The sequence below is a fragment of the Aythya fuligula genome, chromosome 8 (assembly GCF_009819795.1).
Source record: "Aythya fuligula isolate bAytFul2 chromosome 8, bAytFul2.pri, whole genome shotgun sequence".
Lineage (NCBI taxonomy): Eukaryota > Metazoa > Chordata > Aves > Anseriformes > Anatidae > Aythya > Aythya fuligula.
Window position 1 is genome coordinate 6,822,075 of NC_045566.1, and position 22,926 is coordinate 6,845,000.

Below are 22,926 nucleotides of genomic sequence, written 5' to 3' on the forward strand. Positions count from 1 at the left end.
AGCTTAATCTCAGCCTACTACTTTTGGTTCATCAAAAATGAAACTTTCACCCTACCTCACAACATACCCTTGTGAATTTCCATATTTATCCTTGGCCTCATGAGATCCAGCCATGAAATACTAAAATGGACCTGTCTGACTTGACAGCTTACCTATCACCAGGGATAGAAATTGCACCGTACTGCTTTGTATTACAAAAAAGGATGTTATTTCACCATTCTGTTGCTTCTTTTTGAGCAGAATGTCAGAGATTCGTCACTGCTGTTAGTCATCCCTGTCCAAGCTGCCTGGTGGTCACAGTCCTCAGCTGTGTGCTCAGGGGATGTTCTCAGCTGCAGTCTAGCCTTTTCTCTGCCAGCCCAATGTCAATGCACAGAATAAAAAAGGAGCCAAGACCTTTTAAGCAGGATGGGTGAAAGAGACTGTTAGTTAAAGTTGAAATTGTCAACACAAAACTATTCCCATATAAATTTAAGCACTTCTTATGCTTCCCTACTTTTGAATTATTCAGGAATAAGCTCTTCTTGCCTCAAAAGAGGAACTTTTTGTGGGTAAGTGCAAACAGTTTGTGCAAGACACAGAGGGGGAGACGTTGAACTGAAATTCTGTGGTTACAGATAAACTAAAGATTGCACACAAATATAACTCAGAAGATTTCTAAAATAAAGGTTACTCTTTTAGAGTTGCCAAGTTCAATAAAATGTAATCTGTCATCAGAAATGAATGAAAGAAATTTAAGAACACAAAAACCTTTCTCTCTTTGTTTCTCCTAAAATAAATTGCAGAGATATTTTGGGTGCTGCATGTGACCCTGATGCCGTGAATGAGATCACTGAAATGTTGTCTGTTCCTAGGATTCATTATTGTGTTCTCCATCTCCTTTTGCTGGGATTGGAGTAATGCATGTATGGGTACGCTGTGTGATACCAGCTGGTGAGGCTCATTGCCATTTTGTAAGTACGGCTTTCTAGGAAGGGAATATCTCTTCCGAGCAGACAAATTGTAGAAAAATATTAAAAGTCCTTGTTCTTTGTATTCTTCTTTCCCGTTTTCTTTTTCTTTTTTTGGGGCTTATCTCTTTCCAATACTGTGAAGGTCTTCAGATATTTTTCTATGGTTTCAAATGACAGTATCACAGAATCACAGAATTGTAGGGGTTGAAAGGGACCTCAAGAGTTCATCGGGACCAACCCTCAGCAATAGTAACATGAGAATCTTCAAGAGAGCTATTAGATACCAGATGAATTATGTATCCAGATACAAGACAGATCTACCTTTCCTGGAGAGGAAGAAGAGATGTTAGGGTTAAGGTCTGTGATGCACCAAATCTCTATGTTCTTCACATTTTTTCCACCTGTTCCAAAGTAATATATACAAAGGAATAATGTCTCAAAAATTAAATTCTCTTAATTCCAAAATAATGATACCTAAATAGAAAAATAAAGTCTGCTGACGAATGTGGGCTATTCTGCACCATGAAAAGAACATTTCTTTGGAATGAAAAAAAAATGAAACTTTTTCGTTGTGTCAGAAAACTGGAAGTCAGCTTGTTATATATATGAAATATTTGAACTCTTTTCTAAATTCAAGTAATAAGAAGTGGATATTGCATAGAGTTTAGACTATGATGAAAGTCATATATTAAACTTCAGTCTGAAGGAGAACATTTTGGTGATCAGTGCTAGAGAGATTTTGCAATAAAGCGGCCTTTTCTGTTCCTAGAATTTCCCAGTAGAACTAGCTAAATTTGGGAAGCTACTTGCAGTTACTCAGTGGCATGTTTTCTACGAATATTGTTTGACAATCCAGTTTGAGATGCATAGTCACAAAAATTCAGTTGCTAGGTTTAGCCAATGTTTAACAGACTGCTGCAGTAGCAATTGAGATGTTGTTAACTGAACTTTCTTGTCAGGTGTTTTTGTAACAGAACCCTTTTCAATACCCCAAAATGTATAGTTTTCCTTTTAGAGAAGTGCATTTTCCTTTTAGAGAAGTGCATTAATAGCATTGTTTCATTACTTGTTTTTAAGATCAGCTTAAAGTGAGGAACACTAAAACTTGGAAATTAAATGTCTCTTCCAAACTGTTTGAAGTAGATGATAATTTTAGCATGCAGTCTGAAATAAGCATCTATGATCTCAAGACATTGCTATCAGAAGAGAACTGCAAATCCAATTTCATTTTTTTTTCCCTTGTTTCAGTTTATAGGTCAGATCTAGTTGGCACTGAGGGACGAAACAGACAATTTTCATGGATTATTCTATGAATGTCAAATGGATTTTTTTTTCTATTAATTAAATTGTTATTCATGGTGCTACCATACATAGGTCAATATTGCACTTGCCTAGGATTTAGAATATATATTTTTATTTTTTGGTGTCTTTCTCTTAGTGTATATTTTACACACTGACTTTGTATAATTAGGAGTATACTTGTGGTTCCAAGGAGGAGCTGCTAGTATGGATCTGTAAGTCAGTTGGTTTTTTTAGCATCTTTGCCGGGAAAAAACGTAGCGGAATAGCTGAAAATGCGAAAGAGCAGCTTGTGATGCTATAACTTGTCAAATAACCATCGATGCATTATAGCTGAACAAACTGTTTCAGTGTGTGCATATACAGTACGTATTTCTCTCCAAATTAATATTTGCATTTGAAATACGTGTAGTGCAAATACATGAAAAGTATATAACAATTAATAATATTTTATGTTTGATGTTTACATATTGTGTGCTCTGCATCTTAATTCTTAATGTTATCTGCTTCTTTAATCAGCTTGAATTAGTTCCAAATGTATTGATTCAGAGAGATTTATTACTTAGCTGTTAAGTTTTGTTAGGCGTTTCTATCCTTGAAACAGGTTGGGTTTAGTCAGTATTTAGCTGGCATTTTCTAAGGTTGCCATTTATGATGGTCTTAGATTTTGAAGAGCAAAAACTTCTTTGCCACCTTTATGATTGTTTCTGAGTTGTAGTGTTGAGAAAAACTTAGAGAATATAACACTAATTTAGTAGTGGTTTCCAACTTAGATCTGTTAAGTGCAAAAATGTTGCATAGCTTTAAAATGAAGGTGTACTTTAATCTGGTCTAGTTAAACCAGCATGAACTGTTGTGTGAATATTCTTATTTATCTGAAGGGCAGCTGGTTTTCTTTTAACATAAACAGAGTAGGAATTAGATGGACTTAAAGCAAAGTAAGGCCTTATCTTTAGTGAGGAAAAAATGTTTTGAATCCTGTATTATTTAATATGTGATAAATAAATCATAGTAAAATCCCTGTATTTACAAAACACTTAATAGTCATATGCATGCATCTGATAGAGAGCAAAACTTCGGTTCCTTCAGGAGTCCCATCTTCACTATGCAAGCAAGTAGAAACTACAGTCCATACTAAAACCAGCCCTCCTGGTTGTAAATCAATAAAGTAACCCCAAGTGCTATTATGCCAAATGTGGAACCTGCAGGAAACCTTGCAAGCGTGCCTTTTTGTCAGTACTCTTACCACGTTAATATGTTGGGCTTAATGTTTTCCCTACAGACACACATGTTCGGGTGCGTATATAAGGACTTTGAGGACCTATTATGGTCTCCATTGGATGTAGCAAACAGTTATTACCTTCACTATAATATTGAGTTAAAAAAAAAAAAAAAAAGAAAAATGGCATATACTTTAGACATTTCAGCTCCTCTCCTGGATTTCTTTCTGCAGTGACTTCTCAGAGTGTTTTTGTTTGTTTGTTTGTTTTTAAAAAAGCCTTGTGACTTCTTTTAAGATCTTTCTCAATTACTTGTGTTACTTTGTTCTCCCATTTGTGAATTATGACTAACATACTGTAATGCAATTGGAATAAGAAGAAAAAGTCAGTTTTGTATTGCTTTCTTTGATTGCTTGGCAACTTAAATGTAGTGTTACACTAGAAATTGCTAGAAAGTTCTGCGTTCATATCCATCATAAATGAAAACTTGCTTACACTTAAATTTCTGCCAACGTGCTGTGTTCATTTTAATCACTGGTGAAACGATTTCCTGGTTAACTTTTTTAGTTCTTTATCAGTTTAGTGATAAATGCTGCTGTTATTTAATAAATGTGAAAACACCACACTGTGATGTTCATGGTATTTTGGAATTCAGTGTTGCAACAGTTTTTCTGTGACCTAAGGGAATGAGCGAGAGATGTGGATCAGTGTCTATGCAAACTACGAATAGCTGTATTCCCAAAACGAACCTGAGGATAACTTGTTTTTCTGGTAATTTTATCAAAAACGAAGACATTGCACCATTGTAAATTTAGGGCCAATTCTGCCTTCCTGTCTGCCTGTACAGATGAGATTTGGTCCCACAAAACTGCCGGAGGCCTCCCTCTGGGAGCCGCGGCCTGCTGCCCCCTCACAGAAGTGCTCCCCGAGCTTGAGGGTGGCAGAGGGAGGAGGCGAGGATGAGCTCTTCTCAGCAGCCGTCTGCTCTCAGACTTCTGTTTCGGATCCTGGCTGGGAGTCAGTGTCATTTTAAAGCTGTGTTTAACTCCCTGTCATCCTGCTCCCCTCTGACTCCCCATGTGCTGCTTTGAAGGCAGCCCCTGGGGTCAGCGGCTGCCTGCCTTCTGCGGGAGCTGAGCCGCCCCTCAGAAAGGGAGCCCGAGAAGCAGTGCAGAAACAAGAGTCAGACAGACCTGTCAATGGCTTTTTCCTCCCCCCGAGTGTTAATTGTGGTCACAAAAGTTAAGTGCTTCTGTAAAATTAACATCTTGGTATTACGTATTTATTTTCCACCATGTAGCTTCAATGTCAAGCTTACTCAGCAGACAAGTCAAAACAGGAATATTTTTTCTAACTGCTGTTAGAGCAAGTCTCAGCCTGGGATCTCAGAAAATCACAGTGTTCGTTCTGGTTAGCAGCTAATAGGAAACAATAAAGATTTAGGGTTCAGAATTTAATTGGCACTGATGTTGTTGCAGGAAGCACAACAGCATACAGTTTACTCTTGTGAAGCTTTATTGATTCTTTTTTAAAAGGAAAGCTCTGATGAAAGTAAAAAGAGGCGTTTAATTTGCAAGTATTTCTACACTGTTTTTTTCTGAAATGTAAATGCGTTTGTATCCCTCTCTATCCCTCACAGTAAATATCCCTCAAGATCTTCTGATTGAGAAGTAGACACGGGAAAAACAAAAGCATAATATCATTTCTACGGTTCAGCTTACTCATTTGGATGAGATTTGGGCTTTCTTTTTTATGCCTTGGATTTACATCTTTTCTAAGTCTGATGAGCATTTGGAAGCATTTTAAAGTATTGTGACATTAGTGTATCCTCAAAATCTTCATCCCAAATTTTAATCTTACAGTGACCAAATTAGTAATACCGCTCTTGAAGAGGTGATGATATGAACGGAGCTACCTTTTTGCCATTGCCTGATTGCCTGTAGACTGACGACTAGAAAGAGATTTTTTTTTTTGTCACTAAGTCAAGTGACCTTTTGAAAATCAGTGAGGAACTGAGGGTATTTCTTCAAGTATAGATTCATCCGATGCTTTCAGAATATGCAGCAAGTCAAACATATGCTGCAGTACTAGCTACACAGGCCTCTGAATGACTTCCACGGCTTCCTTGCAAACCATGATAAATGTTGAGTCCTCAGGGCATCATCATTGGCACAGCCACCATAGATGTATTCATAGATGTATTCAATAGCTGATATCTCAGTCTCTGTTTTCAAAATGCTTGTGTGTTTGTTGTTGTTCCTTTTTTTGGAAAAGACTGACCTATTTACCCTTCAGTCTGATCAGTCCTTTTTCTCCATAGCATTGGTGACAGATTACACACATTTCTTTTGGTCTGGATTTACAATTTCAGATGCCTGTTTCTGTGACACTATTACCAGCAGCTCTTAGCTTTTTGTTGGCTTTCTGCCATCTCTGCAACCTTTTTTCCTGCTGCTCTTCAGGAATTCGTTTTCACAAGACATCTGCAGGCAAGCCTTTTTTGGGTCTTCCAATCCACCGGGCTTTAATAATGGCCTCTTGTTTCTGTAAAATCCTTTTTCCTTGAAACTATTCCAAATATCTAAAATGTCTACAATCTGAAAATGCATTTCCTTTAAAATAGGGGGTCCGAATACCTTTGTTTTCACATTCATGGGAGAGTTTTGATGGTACTGACCAGGTTTCACTGCTCGAGGAGGTCAGTCAGTCTGTGGTTCTTAACCTGCCGGATTCCTCTTTGTACACCACAGCTCACCTCTTGCCCAAGAGCTACTTCTGATTCTGAGTGTGTCAGAACTGCTATTCATGCAGGTGTTACTGGAGATCTTGGCAGATATCCTCAAAACCTTCTAGGCTGGAGTTACTCAAGGCTGATCTTTTAGTTCAGAAAACAGTGGCATTGTTATTCCATATCTAAATGTGCTATTCCCAATCTTTTGTCTTTTTAGCCTGCCTACAAGATACATGTTTGATCCCCTTAAGTGTGCCTCTAGTTTTCTGCTGAGTGTTCTCACATAGATCATGAAAAAGGTGATTCTGATTTCACTGTCCTGTTGAAAACAATTGTAGGTCCGGGGCATCCTCTTTCCACTGGTGACTGACCAGCAGAATGTCTTAGTCTGTCTTTAGGTTTCTGACTAGTTCCTGACAGACTATAACTGGTTCCTCTTCCCCGTCTCACGGCCATGCACCTCGTGATGTGTGTAGATGCTTTCAGGATTAGAAGGTGCTTGCTTGTCTCCTGTAAAGCTGTTTATCCTGAGAGGTAGAAGTAGTCCAGGAGACTCACCAAAGTCACCTCAGCCCCTTCCCCATTAGTAGAAGTGTGGAAGGTTACAGCTCAAAACAGAACTTCGTTTGCTGTTAAATAACTGTCCTTTCTGCTCAGAGCCTTCATTTGCCATTGTTGCGGCAAGATTTGAAAAACATAATATTTTGAAGTATGTGAAAAAGAAAGACTTGGTATAACTTTCTTTTTGTAACTCAATAATAAGAGAGACCGCACAGGAGCAATTCATTACTCTTTGCCTTTCAAGCACTTAAAAGAAAAACAGAGCTGAAAATATTTCTTTGGGAGATACTGAAATACCTCATTAGATCTTTCTTTTTTATTGGCTACTGAGGTGATAATTCTGTAACAGGAAAGAAAGCGAGGGTAAATTTTGCTTTGATTTATAGAAATGTGTTAATTTGAGCTGAATAGACTTTTTTTTTCTGATCTCAATATTTGTTATCTGTGAGTATTGTTTTGTAATACAAAGTTTCTACTTTTATTTTAAAGAATAAGTAGAATGGGGAATTTGCTAGTTCTCTGCAGCATTGAAGGTGTTTTTGGAGAAATTGAGTAGCTGAGTTTCTAATAATTTTCTTCATTAAGTGCAATAGTGCTTACTGCTCATTTAAATTACAGGTTTGCATGTAAAGCTAAGACTGAAGAATGCAAAGAAAATAATATATATGTTTAAACAATGAAGGTAACCTTTATTTAAACCTTTGTTTCAGTGAGATGGCAGGTTTGTACAGAAGAATAGTGAAAATGGCCAGAACGGCTCAGGTTAGCATTTTTCTAACTGGGCCTTACGTTTTCTGTATGTGCAGCATATAAATGGCAAGCTTTCTAAGACTGAAATCTACAGTAGAGGAAATTCCCCACAGTATGTTGGTCAAACACTAGTGAAATTGCACTTATCTTACGTTCAGGAAATGGTGAACCCTGTCTTCATGAGATGGACTTGGTTATTTCAGCAGTGTGTGGTTTCTGTGTTGCTCGAGCTATCTTCAGAAAGAGTACTTGAACTACAGGTTGCAAGACTGGAGCCTTAGTGTGTGTATTTCAAAAAAAAATAAAAATAAATATAAAGTATTAAGCTGTTTAACTTCTGAAAGTTCTGCCTTAAAATGCAGCATAAGTGATCCGAACATTTATTTGTTTTCTGCCAGTTGTTGCTGTCTTGCCCAGGTCCTGAAAGGTTTCTGGGTTATCTTCCTAGTCAAACATTCCTGCTAATAGAAGTACCATTTGAATAGCCTGGACACTTGCCGGGAGTGAGAACAAATGGTGACATACCCCTTCTTAAGAATTTGATTAGACATTCTGAATTTTTCTCTTGAATGTTCAGTATTAAAAGATGAATCTGGTGAAAACCCATAAAGTTTTCCCTGTGATGAAGAATGCTGTTCTCTAGACAGTTTCTGTGACTATTTTTTTTGTCATAATGGCACCCCAAGCATGGATGTGAAGCAGCTTTTGGCAGGAATGTGCCAGTGTCTTGGATAAAAAGATTGGGTTCAGCAAAATAAGACTTCTCTTCTTCATGAAATGGATGCTGCTGCTTGTAAAGAAAGCTGTTTCATTAGAAGAGGTTCCAGCTTATTTTTATGTCCATATTTTTCTATCTACCAGTTTTATAAGTTCCTGTTACTGGTTTTGTTTCTCATTTTCTGGTAACACTTTTCTTTTTCTTTCATGTGCAGAACTCAATCTTCAGGTTTTCCAGCGTTGCTCTCAGCTTTCTCTGTTTATTTTAACTGTTCCTTATATTCTTCTGTTACCTGATAACTTCAAATAGAGAACAGGAGTTGGAAGTAACCCTTTAAAGCCTGAATAAAGGAAACACGTTTTTTGACAACACAAATCTTACTCATTTGATCTGTCCCTCATCCTTTTTGTATTCCACAAATGTATGTGACTCCTGTACATCTACCACTAGTTCAAGTGATGACTAGTTTGTAGAAAGACTCAGAGAAACTAAAGAAATGTGAGCCAAAGAAGAGTCTTTGGTCAGGTTGAAGCTGTTCTTTTTAACTCTGTTCTATTTTTTGAAGGCATATGTTTAAACACATTTAAATATACTAAAAATATTATTATTCATGAAACCAAAACAAAATTGTACAGCTTCTTTCAGTGAAGATAGAAGATAATTCAGATTTCACCTTTGCCCAATTCATTTTGTTAACAGAATCTCATCTCTGTTTAACTCATAGTCCTACTGTCTTTAACTTTTTAAAATTCTGGTGAAGATCAATTTTCACCTTATCATGGAAGAAGAAGACAGGAGTGTAGTTGACAAATACGTACAGATGTTAATGATAATGATTCTTGTCCCTTATTCTCAAAACTCTTTAATATGTTTTCACCTGTACTGTGACTGCTGTTGAAGTGCAATCTGTGTCAATAAAAAGAAATGAAAGAGGCAGAGGTCTTTATATATTTTTAGTTCCTTTGTTGTTGTTGTTGTTGTTGTTTTGTTTTGTTTTTAAGGCAAATTGAATATCTGATTTCTTATCTTTCTATTTTCTTGATTTATTTATTAAAAACTATTTCATATTGACTTTGCGAATAATCTAGGTCTTACAAGACGTTATAATACACTTCTGAAAGCTTTAAAATTGTTTCCATTGAAATCCTATTTGGGACACAGGTACAGGGAAGCAGTCCTTTAAAGTAGTCTACTACTTTTATCTGTGAAGTATAGAGGGAAATGTATAATTTTTGTGCATTTTAAATATGCTCTAAATGAAAGACTTATTAAGTAAATGAGGGTGTTTTTTTGGTAGAAGATTCCATAGTTAAAGATGTAAACCTGCAATTTCTTGCTTCTATAGCACAACATAGTTCAGAGCTGAGATTAGAGAAACCCTGTAGAGTGGCTAATACTCGAGGGCATCCCCAACTAGAAAAGTATGTGAATTTAGGCATGGGAGGAAGGAAGGATCTGCTTTAAATTTAGTGTAGGGTCACTGAATCTTAATGATAGATTAAACAAGGGAGGTGGAATAATGAATAGGGGTATGCAATGTGTAGCACTAATACCAGAAGTCCATGGTTTTCACTGGTTATTTAATGTCTTTTCCCATATGTTTCTGAATAGAGCAGGTTATGGCAGGGATGAGCTAAGGAATAGCTTTGTTAGTGAGTTGTTAAATAGGCTGAATTCTCTTCTTAAAAAAAAAAAAAAAAAAAAAAAAGTATATATTGGAGAGGTGCTTGTTAATAGTATAATCAGGTACCTTATGTTTATATATCTTAAATGTAGCAATATTAGTTACTAACTGGTGTGTAGATAGACTCTTCAGATTGTCTGCATAATTTTATTTTTCAAGGTGAAACTGACAGTCATTTCTTGGTTAAAACAGATATGAATTTCATATTCTTTCTGGATGCTGTTGATGTGAAGAAAAGCCCCAAAAGAAGCGGCAATTTGGTAGACATGAAAATGAGATGGAAGAAATACCAGACAATTTTTTTTTGTTAATAAAAAAATTTAACAAAAATAAAAAAATTTACTGAGTAACAGCTCAGTAAACCTTGTTTTATAATTAGTTTAACTTGAATTTAAAATAATATCAATACATCATCTGTTCAAACGCAACCACACAAAATAATTTATTGTATTTTATACTTAGGGTGACTGAGAAAAATACCACAGTTCACTTTAGTGTTGAGTTCTTACTCAGTTCTCACATGTAAGAGTCTGCCACCTACTCTATACTAACAACCTGAGCAAGGTTCAACTAAGAAAGTCAGTTGTTGAGTTATTGGTGGGTTTCTGAGTTAACCCATGATTTCTTTTGTATAGTAAAGATGCCAGCAGTTTTTTAGAGATGATGTACTTTGCGTATCATTTCTCCCTTGGGTTACTAATGCAGTTGTAAGCTCCCTAGAAGGTGCAGTGCAAGTCAAGCTAGGATTTGTCCTGTCATTCCAACTCTACAGTACTGCTGAAAAAAGTATGAGCTGTGAGACTCTGTGGCTCTTCTTCCTTTTTAGATGCATCTTGTTGTCTGGTACTGGAAGCAAATGTACTACAGAGAAAGCCTACCAATGTCTCTAATAAGAAGCAGACTTCCTGGGATGTTTAGGTGTAAAAGTGGTGGGAAGAAAGAGGTAAAGCACTGAAGTTGAAGGAGTATTGGAGGATTTCTTCTGCATTGTAGTACTGCACAACTCTGCACAGTAGTTCTGCTTTGCTTCACAAGATGTATTTCATATGTCTAAATTTTGCAAGTAACTTCAAACTGACCATTTTGAACCATTTGAAATAGGTTTTATGCTGTCTCTAGTAACAGTTAAATATGCTCTCATAAAAATATTTTATCAGTTGTCTAGAAATGAGATAAAAAAAAACACATGACAAAATAGTTACTTTATGATATGTTAAACTGAAAGAAGGAGGTTTGCCACTTAAAATAAAGATCTTCTCTTAAGCACATGGGATTTAGACATTTTATGATACTTTGAAACCGAATCAGATTTTATTCTGAAACATGTTCAGGTAGGAGTGGAAGAACGCACTGTTAGAGAAATACATCAAGAGCGTAAGTCTTAGTAGCATAAACTGAGATTTTCTGGAGAAAGTAGGATTGAGTCTCATTGGATTAAGGTGGAAAGATATTTGTAAGAGGAAAATATTTTTTTTCTTTTTTTTTTTTCAATATGAATACAAATGTTGTTTTTTTTTTGTTTTTTTTTTTTTTGCCATAATTAAATGCAGCAAAAAGGGGACATCTAAATTCCATTCATCTTCTTAAATGGTAAAATAAGTGGTCATTTTATCGGTATGACTGATTACTTTTGAAACCCATGAAAATGGACAAATAGGGAAGTGATGAAAGAGCAATACATGTATTTATCATGCTTTGGCTGTTGCAAGCCAGTTTCTTTTGAAATGAAGGTGAGGGTGTTTGTCATCAAATAAATTTGTCTAAATTCAGCTTTCGTTCAGAACATGACAGCCGTGAAAATGTAACAGATCTACTCTCCACTGCAAGAATCACGTCCTCTCTCTCTCTCACTTCTACTAATAATTCATGCCCTAGAAATAATAAATATAGTAGTAATTCACCATGCTATAGCTCAGTAAGTCAATTATTTCCTTAAAACAAAAAAATACAGCCACTATAAGATATAGGAAAGTATAATACCAACTTTTGCTGAGGAGTTCACACAATAATTTCTAACAAAGGAAGGAGATTGAAAGGTAGGAGCTGCAAAATTATACTTGTTTGCATAGTAGTCTGAATATATGCACACGTGATATGGACAAACTGGGCTGAAACCTATGTGATGTGCAAATTTTTTCTTAGCTTCTAATCTTTTTTATATTTTACCATTACCCCTTAGTGGCTGTAGCTTCTAGCCTTGTCTATTGTAGGTCTGAGAGATGTTGGGATGCACAGAAGGTGTATTTAGTAAAGTTTGTTTTCATACCAATTTTAAGTAGTTTGAATTAGAGGTACTGCTCTTGGTCATGCCCTTAACTTCATGATTGGTAAGTGTTAAGGTATATTTTTCTCCAAGTTACTGATTTCATCACTCAAGTAATCTATTAGGAATATATGTAAAGTCTCCAAGTATGCAGACCATGTACAAAATTTTTGTCCCTTGGCTCCCGGCTCTCCCTCTTTCATGAGGTTAGCCCAGATGCAAACTGTTACCCTAGCGCAGCCTGTTTTTTTTTCTGAAGATATAGAACTGATTTTAGTAATTATGCTTGTCTAATTGCAGTGGTCTTCTAATCCATCATTCATGGCTTCTTCCTAGAGATATCCTAATTCAGCTTGTATATTCTGAATTTGGTACGGTGAGGTTCTCTGTCTGGCTTCAGATCTGCTACAGCTGCACATGCTGCTGCAGTAGAGGTCTTCCCATCATGCTTTTAAAGCAATCTGAAATCTACTGAAAGTTGGTAAATAAAAGCAATGTTTTCTATAGCAAAACAAATGCCTAATTTTTCCTAACAGGTATGGGATTTTGCATGAGTATGGACTTCCAGAGCTGTCCTGCTCATTTTACAGGGGACTTAAAATGTTAATTTTGAATGGGAATAAAATCCTTGACATTTGGCAATTTATCAACATTTTAGGACATTAAAGCAGATAGACTGTAGCATTAGCAATCTCTTTTGGTAACTTTCCTATGGCAAATTAATATCCTTCCTTGGGGGAACAGTATTAGAAGCTGTATTCGTCCTTTATTTTGGGTGCTTTGTCAAAAGAGCAGTTGTCTGTTGTTAGTGACCTGGTAATAGATGACTTAATATCACTTGCCTGTTCTCTTTTATAATGCACATGAAGATCAGTTAAAAGAGCTGTATCGTTTCATTTGTGTTATTAATAAATACGTTTTCTTAAATGAACATGTCTACGGAATGGAGAAGGAAACTAGGACTTCTAGGACTATCTCCTCTGAGTCAGCACGCTATTTAGAACAAAACAAAACCAAAAGACTTCAAGTATTATCATCAGTTTTATTTTGTTAGCAGAAGTTGTTAAGGCATTTTCAAACTAATTCATAAAATTGTTTTGCCACTAAGTCTTTGTTGTTTGATCTCTTTTAACCCTAATCACATCTTCCTTTCAATTTCTAATGTCACAGCTAGCTCACACTCTTAATTCTTTCATACCCTATTTCAACCTTATGCTTGTGTACTGCTAAAAAGATTTTTCTTTTAATACTCATATCTCTTGCCTCAATTTTTTAAGGATGTGTTTCTCCTTCTTCTGTAAGAATTTATTTCTTCTAACTTTCTATTAAGAAATTCAAAGGGTCATGCATTTTTAAGTTCAGAGGGGATTATCACAATTAGGTCTCCTAGGCACTACAAGCAGTGAATCATAATAATTATGTGGGCTGAACCTTTGGGGAGCGCAGGCCATATAGCTGCAATCAGTAACTTCTGCATCAAGTTGAAAAGATTGTAAGTTGCATTTAGCTGTAACACTCTTCTAGAAGGATACCTAGTTTAGGTATTTATGGATGGAGATCAGCAGAGAAGCCTTTTACTCTGTAAAATTAAAATGTGCATGTATGCTGGCAGAAAAACATGGTTGAAACAACATTTTTAACAATTCTTATTAAAGGTGCTTCAGTGTATCTTTGCACGTCCTGCATTGCGTATGTGTTTGACATTGTGTGGAAGTTTAATTTCTGATATTCAAATTTCTGATATTCATGCTCAGTATCCTTAGTATGTCCAGCTAAGAGATGGTGAATGAGCAAAATGAGATCTGTAATGAATATAGCCAAACATTTGCGACTTGCTGCAGCCAGAGGGCAGGTCCAAAGCAGTGGCAAAAAGTGGTATCGGGTAGTTTGGAGAGCTCAGATTAAGTCTGGTGGAGAAGTTGGGGCAGGAGGTGGAGGCTGGAAAAAGGTGTTTTTGGATCAGAACATAACTTGCTAAAGATTTGAGGGGGATATCCCATGTGCTTGGGATATCCATCTTTTCAGATTATAATATAGGTATGTATTTGGTTCAGGTAATCTGGAGGAATTCACATAATAATGATCAGTGTAGTGGTTAATTGAATCCTGGTTCTTAGTTTCTTTTTTCAAAATGTGCAGTTTTAGTATACAAAAATATACTGGTGTTACCCACTGGATTTTTTGTAGATTGGGGGATTAAGATGTTAAATTGGCAGAAAACTATTAAAAAATAATAATAATAATAAAAAAGTGACATCCAAGATTGATTTGAGAGAGGTTTACGTATGAATTCCAAATAGTGAAATCAAGGATTAGGAAGTATGAAAATGTGTGAAATCTATGAAAGTAATTTATTCATGACGTTTTTGTTGCTGAAATGAAATTGCAGGATGCTTTTTTACAAGTGTTTACAAAATGTGATGAACTTTAACTGTGTTATTTAAGTCTAAGTCATCTGGTAATGCTTGCACTCTAGATGGTCTTCTGATAACTGTTACTTAGGGGTAACTTAGAGGTATTCTAAATCTATTTGAATAAGTGTTATGGCTTGCAAATACAGCTCAAAGGCGATGTAAAGGGAGTAGGTAATCTGAAGGTGACATTCTGTCAGCTGTAGACAGAACCTGGCCAAGTAGCTTACAGGGAAAAAAATACAGTTTTTGGAGTTTAGGACACTTAAATTTTGCCAATAATATTTTATGTAAGTAATTTGGACTGTATCCAGCCCTCAAGAATTTGCTTCAGTAAAATTAAATTAACATTTTTTGTTGAATTTTCCACACTGAATTACTCAGCTTTCATTCTTTGCTGTGTTCAAGACATGTTTAATGACTCAGTGTAATGGACCTGAGTCTGGGGAAAAAAATCTCTGAGTGCTTAGTTGGGGACCAAAAAAAACCATATGCCTCTCTAGAAGAAGGGGATTCTGGGGAGTTTGTTCTCATGTCTAGTATTCTATTTTTCTAAATTAGATTTTTTTTTTTTCCTAAAAAGTTATGGTGAATCATCTCTCTAAGTTTGTTGTCTCCTTGCAGATTTTTTTTTCCTGAAAATTTTCCCTTTGCCATTTCAAAATACGTAACAGCAAAATAATGCATTAACTTCACGTCCGCCTATTCAGCCACTTAATCTTCCTTTCAGTAGTTACCTGTTTCTCCTTGCCTCATTACTCAAACTGAAAATAGCATGGATTACTTATTTTAAATTACTAATTTCTTCCTTGGACATGGGAAGGTCTTATTCCACATTTCCAACAATTAGTGGCAAAATTTATGTACTTCAATCTCTTTTCTAGATATTGCAGTTAAAGATTTAGAAGCATCAAAAATGCATTTGTGGGTTAAAGCTTTAGCTTACTGAGGAAAACTTTAAAAGCACAAAGCAAAAGATAAAATATTTTGATTAGAAATATATATTTTTTTTCCTTTAGATTCCATTAGAGTGAATTGAGTAAATATGCAAATGGAAATAGTTATTCTAGCATCATGAGTCTGCCTTGGAGAGTTTCAGTGCTTTGTAGTTGCTGAGAAGCAAACACCAGTATTTTATAAAGCCTGATTCTGACATCTTAATTGACTAACTGGAAGCATTACAGAATTTGAGCTTCAGTCAGCTGTTAGAAAGTTATCATTTCATGTCTTTAGAGATGTGGTACTGCTTGTAAAGAAAGAGCTAGTAACGTGCTGTATCCTGCTTGTGGCTAGCTGGCTAAAATACAAAATACTTTCTCTGTTTTGGCTCACTTTTTCTCTCCTAACCTCTTTCCTTTCTGTCCTGCTTCTTTACTACTCTCGCAGAGCACATCTGTGCAGCAGCTTGTGGCAGAGGTGTTGGTTCAGAAATTCTTTCTCTACTCTCGCATCTCCATATATCCAACAGTTTTTGGTAGTCCACAGTTAACAGAAATTACCATTTATCTGCCCCATCTTCTCTGTTCAGAACTACCCATAACATCAGTAGCCTTTCAGCCTCACTGCCTTATCACCTCTGACACCCCTGTGTGTAGAAACCTGGAGGTGCCGTCCCTGCTTCCCGTGAGTTGCTGCCAGAGCCGTGATGCTCTCCACTACCTGTCCTTGGAACATTTCTGTTCTTTGGCTGAGGTGTTAAAGGCTTTCCTCTGTAGTCTTGATGATTATCACTTCAGCTATTTTTTCCCCCCTTTCCTCCTTGTTTTTCTTCACTGAAATGCTTTTGCTTACTTTGCATTTCTTCCTGTCACTGCCCCATCCGTATCATTGCTGTCCCCTGAAAATTGTACTTGCTTGTCTTGGCTAATTCTCTGTTACAATGTCAAAGTCAAGATTCCCGTTTTGCTATCAAAGCCCCATGCAACCTTGCTCTGTCTGCGTCTGATCTCATTTCCCTGCATCCCCCAACTCACATTCCACATTCCTCACAGTCCTCTGACTTTATTGCTCCTTTTGTCTTCCTTTCATGCACTCATTTTTGCACTGTCTTTCATGCTGCCTATGTGCCTGGAACAGTCTTTAGCATCTCAGCCAATTTACAGCTTTGCATAAATTATATTTAATAATAAGACTAACAAAAGTTCATTATCTACATTATTTCAATTAACTTTGTACCTGCATAAGCAGAAAACAGCCTGAGGGAAACTACTGTTAAACTTTGTTGTGATTTGTTGTGATTCAAAGATACAGATTCAGGCACGACACTTCTTTGATGATTCAGCATATTTAATTTTTTTAAACAGTTCTGCAGGTGTTAGACTTTTTAACAGTAAATTTCGGGTTTTACTAGTTTTCTAGAAAAAAGCTTTTTACTCCTCATATGTGAAACCACCAGCAGGTCGTCATCATATAACCTGGTACAGAATTCTTGCCCTGTTACCTATTTATCTATTTTACTTCATTTCATCCTTAGTGAAATAGATGTGGAAGGGCTTTGAATGTTACATTAACTTCATCTCTGAAAAAAAAAAAAAAAAGTGTCTTCTGTGTTTAATCCTGTTTTTTAAAGGAATATTCTTACTTCCTAAAGAAGCAGTGAAAGGTAAGAAAGTAGGACTCAGCCTGGGAATTTCTCTCAGTCTGGCTACTTCGACATATAGGTTTTTAGAAACATCTTTTAATATGCTAACTTTGTTCTAATAGCAGAGAAAATCAGTAAAGGTAAAACTTCATGTGCTTCTGCAGCACCTGGCACAGCTGCAAGGCAGGGTATTCTGCAGGAATTATATATACTTACATAAAAATCCATCTGAAATATTTGTGTTTTTTTTTCCTCATTCCTTTTAAACACTGGTATTGATACTGTTCACAGATGAATTGAGGAACCAAATAAATGTGCCTCTAATTTGTTTTTAAATGATTTAGTATATTCTGGAGATTATAATCTGAGAGGTGGCTGCCATAGTAATGTGCCAGTCACCACGGCGTCTGAGCATGATGAAAAGAAATTCTGCGCTACACAGAGACAATACCACCAATTAGTATTTCTAACTGATCAAAGCTAGGGAACCAAAAAGTTTGCCAATAAATGTAGCTCAGTGGATGGCACTGGAAATTAGTTAGATTTACATATACTTATAAAGATTGCAGTCTTCCTATCAACATCATGGGAACTTTAAATGCAAGTTTAACAGACACTTCTTCCACTCACTGTGCAAACTGAATTTTTTTCAGTTGCATGAAGAATATAGCCATAGGCTTTTATTTTGCTGATGTAGCGAAGAAGCGTTTTATGCTTATATTTAAAATGAATATTTATTTCCTCTTCACATATTTTTTTAATTTTAAACTGAAATTGAAACAATGAAGAAAAGGGAGATTCAGTAATTGATTATTAAATATTTGTAGTTTCTAAAACTTTTGCACTCTGCTTTCTTGATACTGTTCTAATTACCAAATAAACCTAAAAATTAAGTTATTTTAAAGCAAACCTATTTTATCTTAAATAATTGATCGCCTCTTCTTGTTTGAAAGAGGACTCCTTTGGCAAGGATTCAAAATCCAGCTATGATCTTAACCCGAGCAGTTTGTTTAATCAAACATTACTCCAATAAGTTTTGCACGGTTTCCTCCCTGACCAGCCCTGTCTAGAACAACTAGTTTATCCTGCGACGAGTTGCTCAACAGATGTCATTCTGGTAGAATAATGCAGCAGAATACTTGTGCCTTGGCTAAAATTACTTCAACTTTGATCACTTTTGTTCAGCACATCAGTCTGGCATTGTGCTTTATACCAACATAACACTTTACCCCGAGCATGCCTTTCAAGCTTAGAATAGCAGAGGAATGTTATTGAATTCAGTGCAGTTACAGATGAGTTAATGAAAGAAGGGAAATACTGTTTTTTTCATAATGCTTTTCTGTTGTGCTTTGGAATTAAAGGGGAATTTGAGGAATGTGACTTCTGAGTTATTTATTTTTACTTCTGAAGACTTTTTGAAAACAATGTAATGTCGTTCTATTGATCCCATGTTTCCGTAAATAAGTTTCACTTGTTATTTCAAAATAGCTCTTTTTATAATTTAATATTGGGAAAATACGACTTTTTAATGTGTAATTGGAGAATGGTTATCTCACAGATATGCTTTATCCTGGTATTTATTGCAGGAAAACTAAAATAGCAAGAACCATATTCTTGTGATCACAGCTCAGTATTGTTACATGTTGATGGGATGTTGTGGGGTCAGTTCTGAGTAATGACATCTCTTTACCTTGATACTACTGCGAAACAAACACTGCACAGCAGGCCAGCTTCTTGTTAAGAAGCACTGAAGAAAGGCTGTTTGTTTTGAACAGTAGGAATGAGATCATACACCAAGTTCTATAGGGTTCTGTCTTCCATAATTCCATTTTTCACAGGTGCGTGTGTGTGTGCATACACACACATACACAAAGATGCCCTATATATGTATAGTTGAAATGGATTTAAATAAATTTTTTTTGTAATTAAGCTATACTTGTATTTTTAAGGCATGGCATTCTTAAATATGAGGAAGCACTAATACAAAGTACACTTTACTTAAAAATATATCAGTATTCTGTCTAAAACAAAATAATGTTCTTGGTTTATTTTTTAATTAAAATATAACTCTCAAAATTTTAATTTAAATGTAGTTACCAGATCAGTCTCCCTGCCAAAACTTCTGAACAAAACCAACATTAACATTATGTTATGTGGCATAAATGTAATGTACCATTTATGAGGAATTTTTGTAATTTCCAGTTGACAAGTAACAAGTGAAAGGCTAAAGAGGTCATCAGAATATGCTGTTTGCAATCATAGTCCTGGCATTTGCTTCAAGTCAAGTCTTACCCATCTGCTTCAATATCTTTTGGTTTAATGTGTCAAATACGTGGTTATTCTGTCTGCTGGCATCAGACTGTGTGGCCTCGTAGAGCTGGGAACAGGACACAATTTGTGACTTCCTGAGATGTTCTGCTGAAATGTTAAGTCAGATGTTAGTAAAATGTATCAAACCTAATTTTTATTTATCTGAAAATGTTCTTTTGGCTGTTGTAAAGGTTGTTGAGGTCTTCGCTTACAAATGAAAGTAAATTTGTGTAGGCAGAGGAGGACCACACATTTCTGTGTAGCGGTTTAATAGAAAATAAATCAAAACCCAGCAGTGTTTGCTGTAAGCCTTGCATTGGCCATGGTTCTGGTGGGGCAACATTCATGTGTGATTGTTGCTTCTGCAATCTTTATCTTATTATCTTATTATATTTATACAGATATTACACAGAATTTGAACTATCACTCACTAGACAAGTACAAAAATACTTTTTTGTTTTTGTTGAGGTTTTAATAATTGCTCATCACAAAACATCTGATGAAATGCATCGGTTCTTTTTTAATGTGTTAATGTTTTTGAGGGAAGAGTTTTCCGTGTTTACCATACTTCATTAACAACAAATTCTGAGTGATATTTTATAGTTTTTTTTTTTCTTTAGCAGTTTGTTCACTTGCTTTCGGCAGCATTGTACTTCAGTTGTGTTGCACATAAACCTCTGAAACAGATCTGAACCTTTGACTGTTGGAGGAACCCATTTTACAATAATTGGAAAAGAATCAAAAAGTTGGGAGTTATGATGAAAATGATTGTATGCCTGTACACTTTTGATGGTACAAGTCCTGATTTTCTTTCCCAGGTAAAGAGGAATGTGTATGACCTAACTAGTATCCCTGTCCGTCACCAGTTGTGGGAAGGCTGGCCTCCTTCTGCCACAGATGACTCAGTAAGTAGCTTCGGTTCTTGTTTCATTTCTTCCTACAAATAGCTGATTTTAGTCATATTTTGATCAGAATCGCGCAATGGCTTTTATCAACCCATATACATTCAACAGAGCTTTTTACTGAAAGATAAAAGTACTAAGTTATTGGCTTATTGAAGCACATTTCCATGGAAATTATTCATGTCTATCAAATTCATTGTGTTTTAAACTACAAGAAGCCAATGTTCTTAGATTGAAACAAAATTGCACATAAGTTTGAAATTTGAGGAGGACTATTGCAGTGTCCAATCTTCAGGAAAAAAAAATCCCATTTTTACATATATTCTGAGTAATCGATTCATGGATAATGTCAGAAGCACACGTTAAACAGGCAGGTTGAAATCAGTGGAGAGTATCTTCTTTGGTTCTTGGAGAACCAATATATCAACATATATCAACATTTGCAAGATTGCATTTTGAAATTGTAAATTTTATGTATACAAGATGCTTCAATTTTAAGACATATTTTAAAGGTTTTATTAGTACCATTATTTAGAAATAGAACATAATATTATCTGAGATTAATGTAAACTCAGTAACGGAATTAACTATAGAGAATTGCCTACAGATTCATGAATCTGTGGGATTTAACTGCAGAGTTCTGTTAAATATTAGACTTGATTCCTTGAATGGTTGTCTCTACAGCATATTTTACATCGTATGTTTCAGTTTTGCTCAGACAGTTTTTTTCTGGTAGTTCCTCTGCCAGCTGGTGAGGTTCACCTTTATTTTTAGGTTTCTTTTGGTTTTGTTTTTAAACACTTACATAATTATGTAGCTATGTTGTAGGTAGATGTCAAGACAGCGACCTGAGAAAATTATAGAAAAAGTTGAGTACTTTCATTTTTATAGAATCAAACATTTGAACTAAGTCTTGTCTGGAGTATGCTACAAAGTGAAGATGGAATTAGGATTTGCTGTTTCTGTATGTTAGCATTATCTTCGATGCATTACTTTCTACTTTCCTGTCCTTTCCTACTCCACTTCTTGTAAAAGAAGATTTGCTGTTTGTACACAATTGCTGTGTTTTTTTCCTCTGGGTAAAGGATTTATGCAAATTAAAAAGAAAAATGCAAAAGCTGTCCAAATTTCTAGTATAATTGTTTGCAGAAACAGTCATTAGGTTTGAGAGAGGTGGGTTAATCTTTGTCCATGTATTCAAGAGCGTATATGAGAGTATAGATATAAGATCTGAAATAACAGCATGTTGTTGTGTGGTAATTAGTCTTTGAAACTTGGATCCATTTTAACATTTTATTAGTTTACATTAGCCCAGAGAAGAATTGGAAACTCAACCCTTCTAATCTGTTTTCTCACAGCTGGTAGGAAAAAAAAACAATAAATGATGGGAAAACCTTTCTCTGAGTACGGTATATTGCATATGTAAAACTCATAAATCAGTTTTAAGTCTGTTTTTGCAAATGACATTGTTGCAGGTGAATTTTTCCCCCTTTCATCTTTAATGAAATTGGTGAATGTTGAGTCATCTGCTCCAAAGCAGGAGAGTCCTCAAAGCTCACTGCTAGAGTCTGCCGCAGCTGAGACTTGTCAGCTGTGTAAACAGATTGGAATGTGTTACCAACAAAAATATAATTAATTTCTGTCTAAAATTAGAGGCAGTAGCTTACTATTTATAAAGATTTAATGCTAGCAATGACTATCTGCATGTTTTTTCCTCTGCATGCTGGAAATATTCAGCAATAATTACTTAAGTAATAAGTAATGATCTCTCTCGTTAAGTGACAGATTTTTTAAAACACTTTTCCCATCGGTTTTGTTTGCTGTATTGTGTAGTGCACAGTCACAATTAAAGAGTTAAAGACTTGATTAAAATACTTTTTCATTTACATTTTATGCAGCAGAAGAAATACTTTGTAATACCACAGGAGGTTTTTCAGTGCAGTTCTCGTTAACCTTTGGCTTAGCAAACAGGACAACTAAATAGACTTGGCATAATTGGATTCCTGTATCATCTTGAGTCTCTTATGAACCTGACAGACTACGGTCTTCTGACATTATCAGGAAATTTAGTGGAGTCAATAGTCATTTAAAACATTGTTGCTTCGTCTCCCCTCAGAGTTAAGATACGTTCTCTGCTTGTGCTACCTAATGAAATATGGGATACTGTATGAATTGTCAATAACTCTTTTGCACGCTTTCACCAGGGAAATAGGTACCAAAACGTCCCCAAGTAGGAGAATGTTTTCATGCTGTGACGCTTTAATTGTGAGAAACAAGGCGTACATAGTCTGTGGAAATCTCATTTCACCATTCAACAAAGAAGCGTTTTTAGCTTTTATTGTGCCTGAATAACTTTAACACTGTGAATTATGTCTGTTCTGCTCATTAAAGTTCAAACAATGTCAATGTATGAGTTTAAAATATTTTTTTAACAAGTTTACTTAAGTAAAACTTAAATTAAGTCTTTAATATTAATTAATCTATTTTGGAGGTATGTCATTAACTGATGCAGTGAAGTCTTGAAAATTATCCTAGAAAATTAA

The 22,926-nt window shown here is 35.6% G+C and overlaps 1 protein-coding gene across 2 annotated transcripts in view; it reads left to right on the plus strand.

Annotated features, from left to right (window-relative positions):
• The window catches only part of FAF1 (Fas associated factor 1), a 158,355-nt gene that overhangs the window by 56,579 nt on the left and 78,850 nt on the right, over positions 1-22,926 (plus strand). For both annotated transcript variants that reach the window (XM_032191904.1, XM_032191903.1), the window contains exon 8: positions 20,300-20,386. In XM_032191904.1, the coding sequence (XP_032047795.1) occupies positions 20,300-20,386 (87 nt within the window). The remainder of the gene's footprint in view (positions 1-20,299; positions 20,387-22,926) is intronic.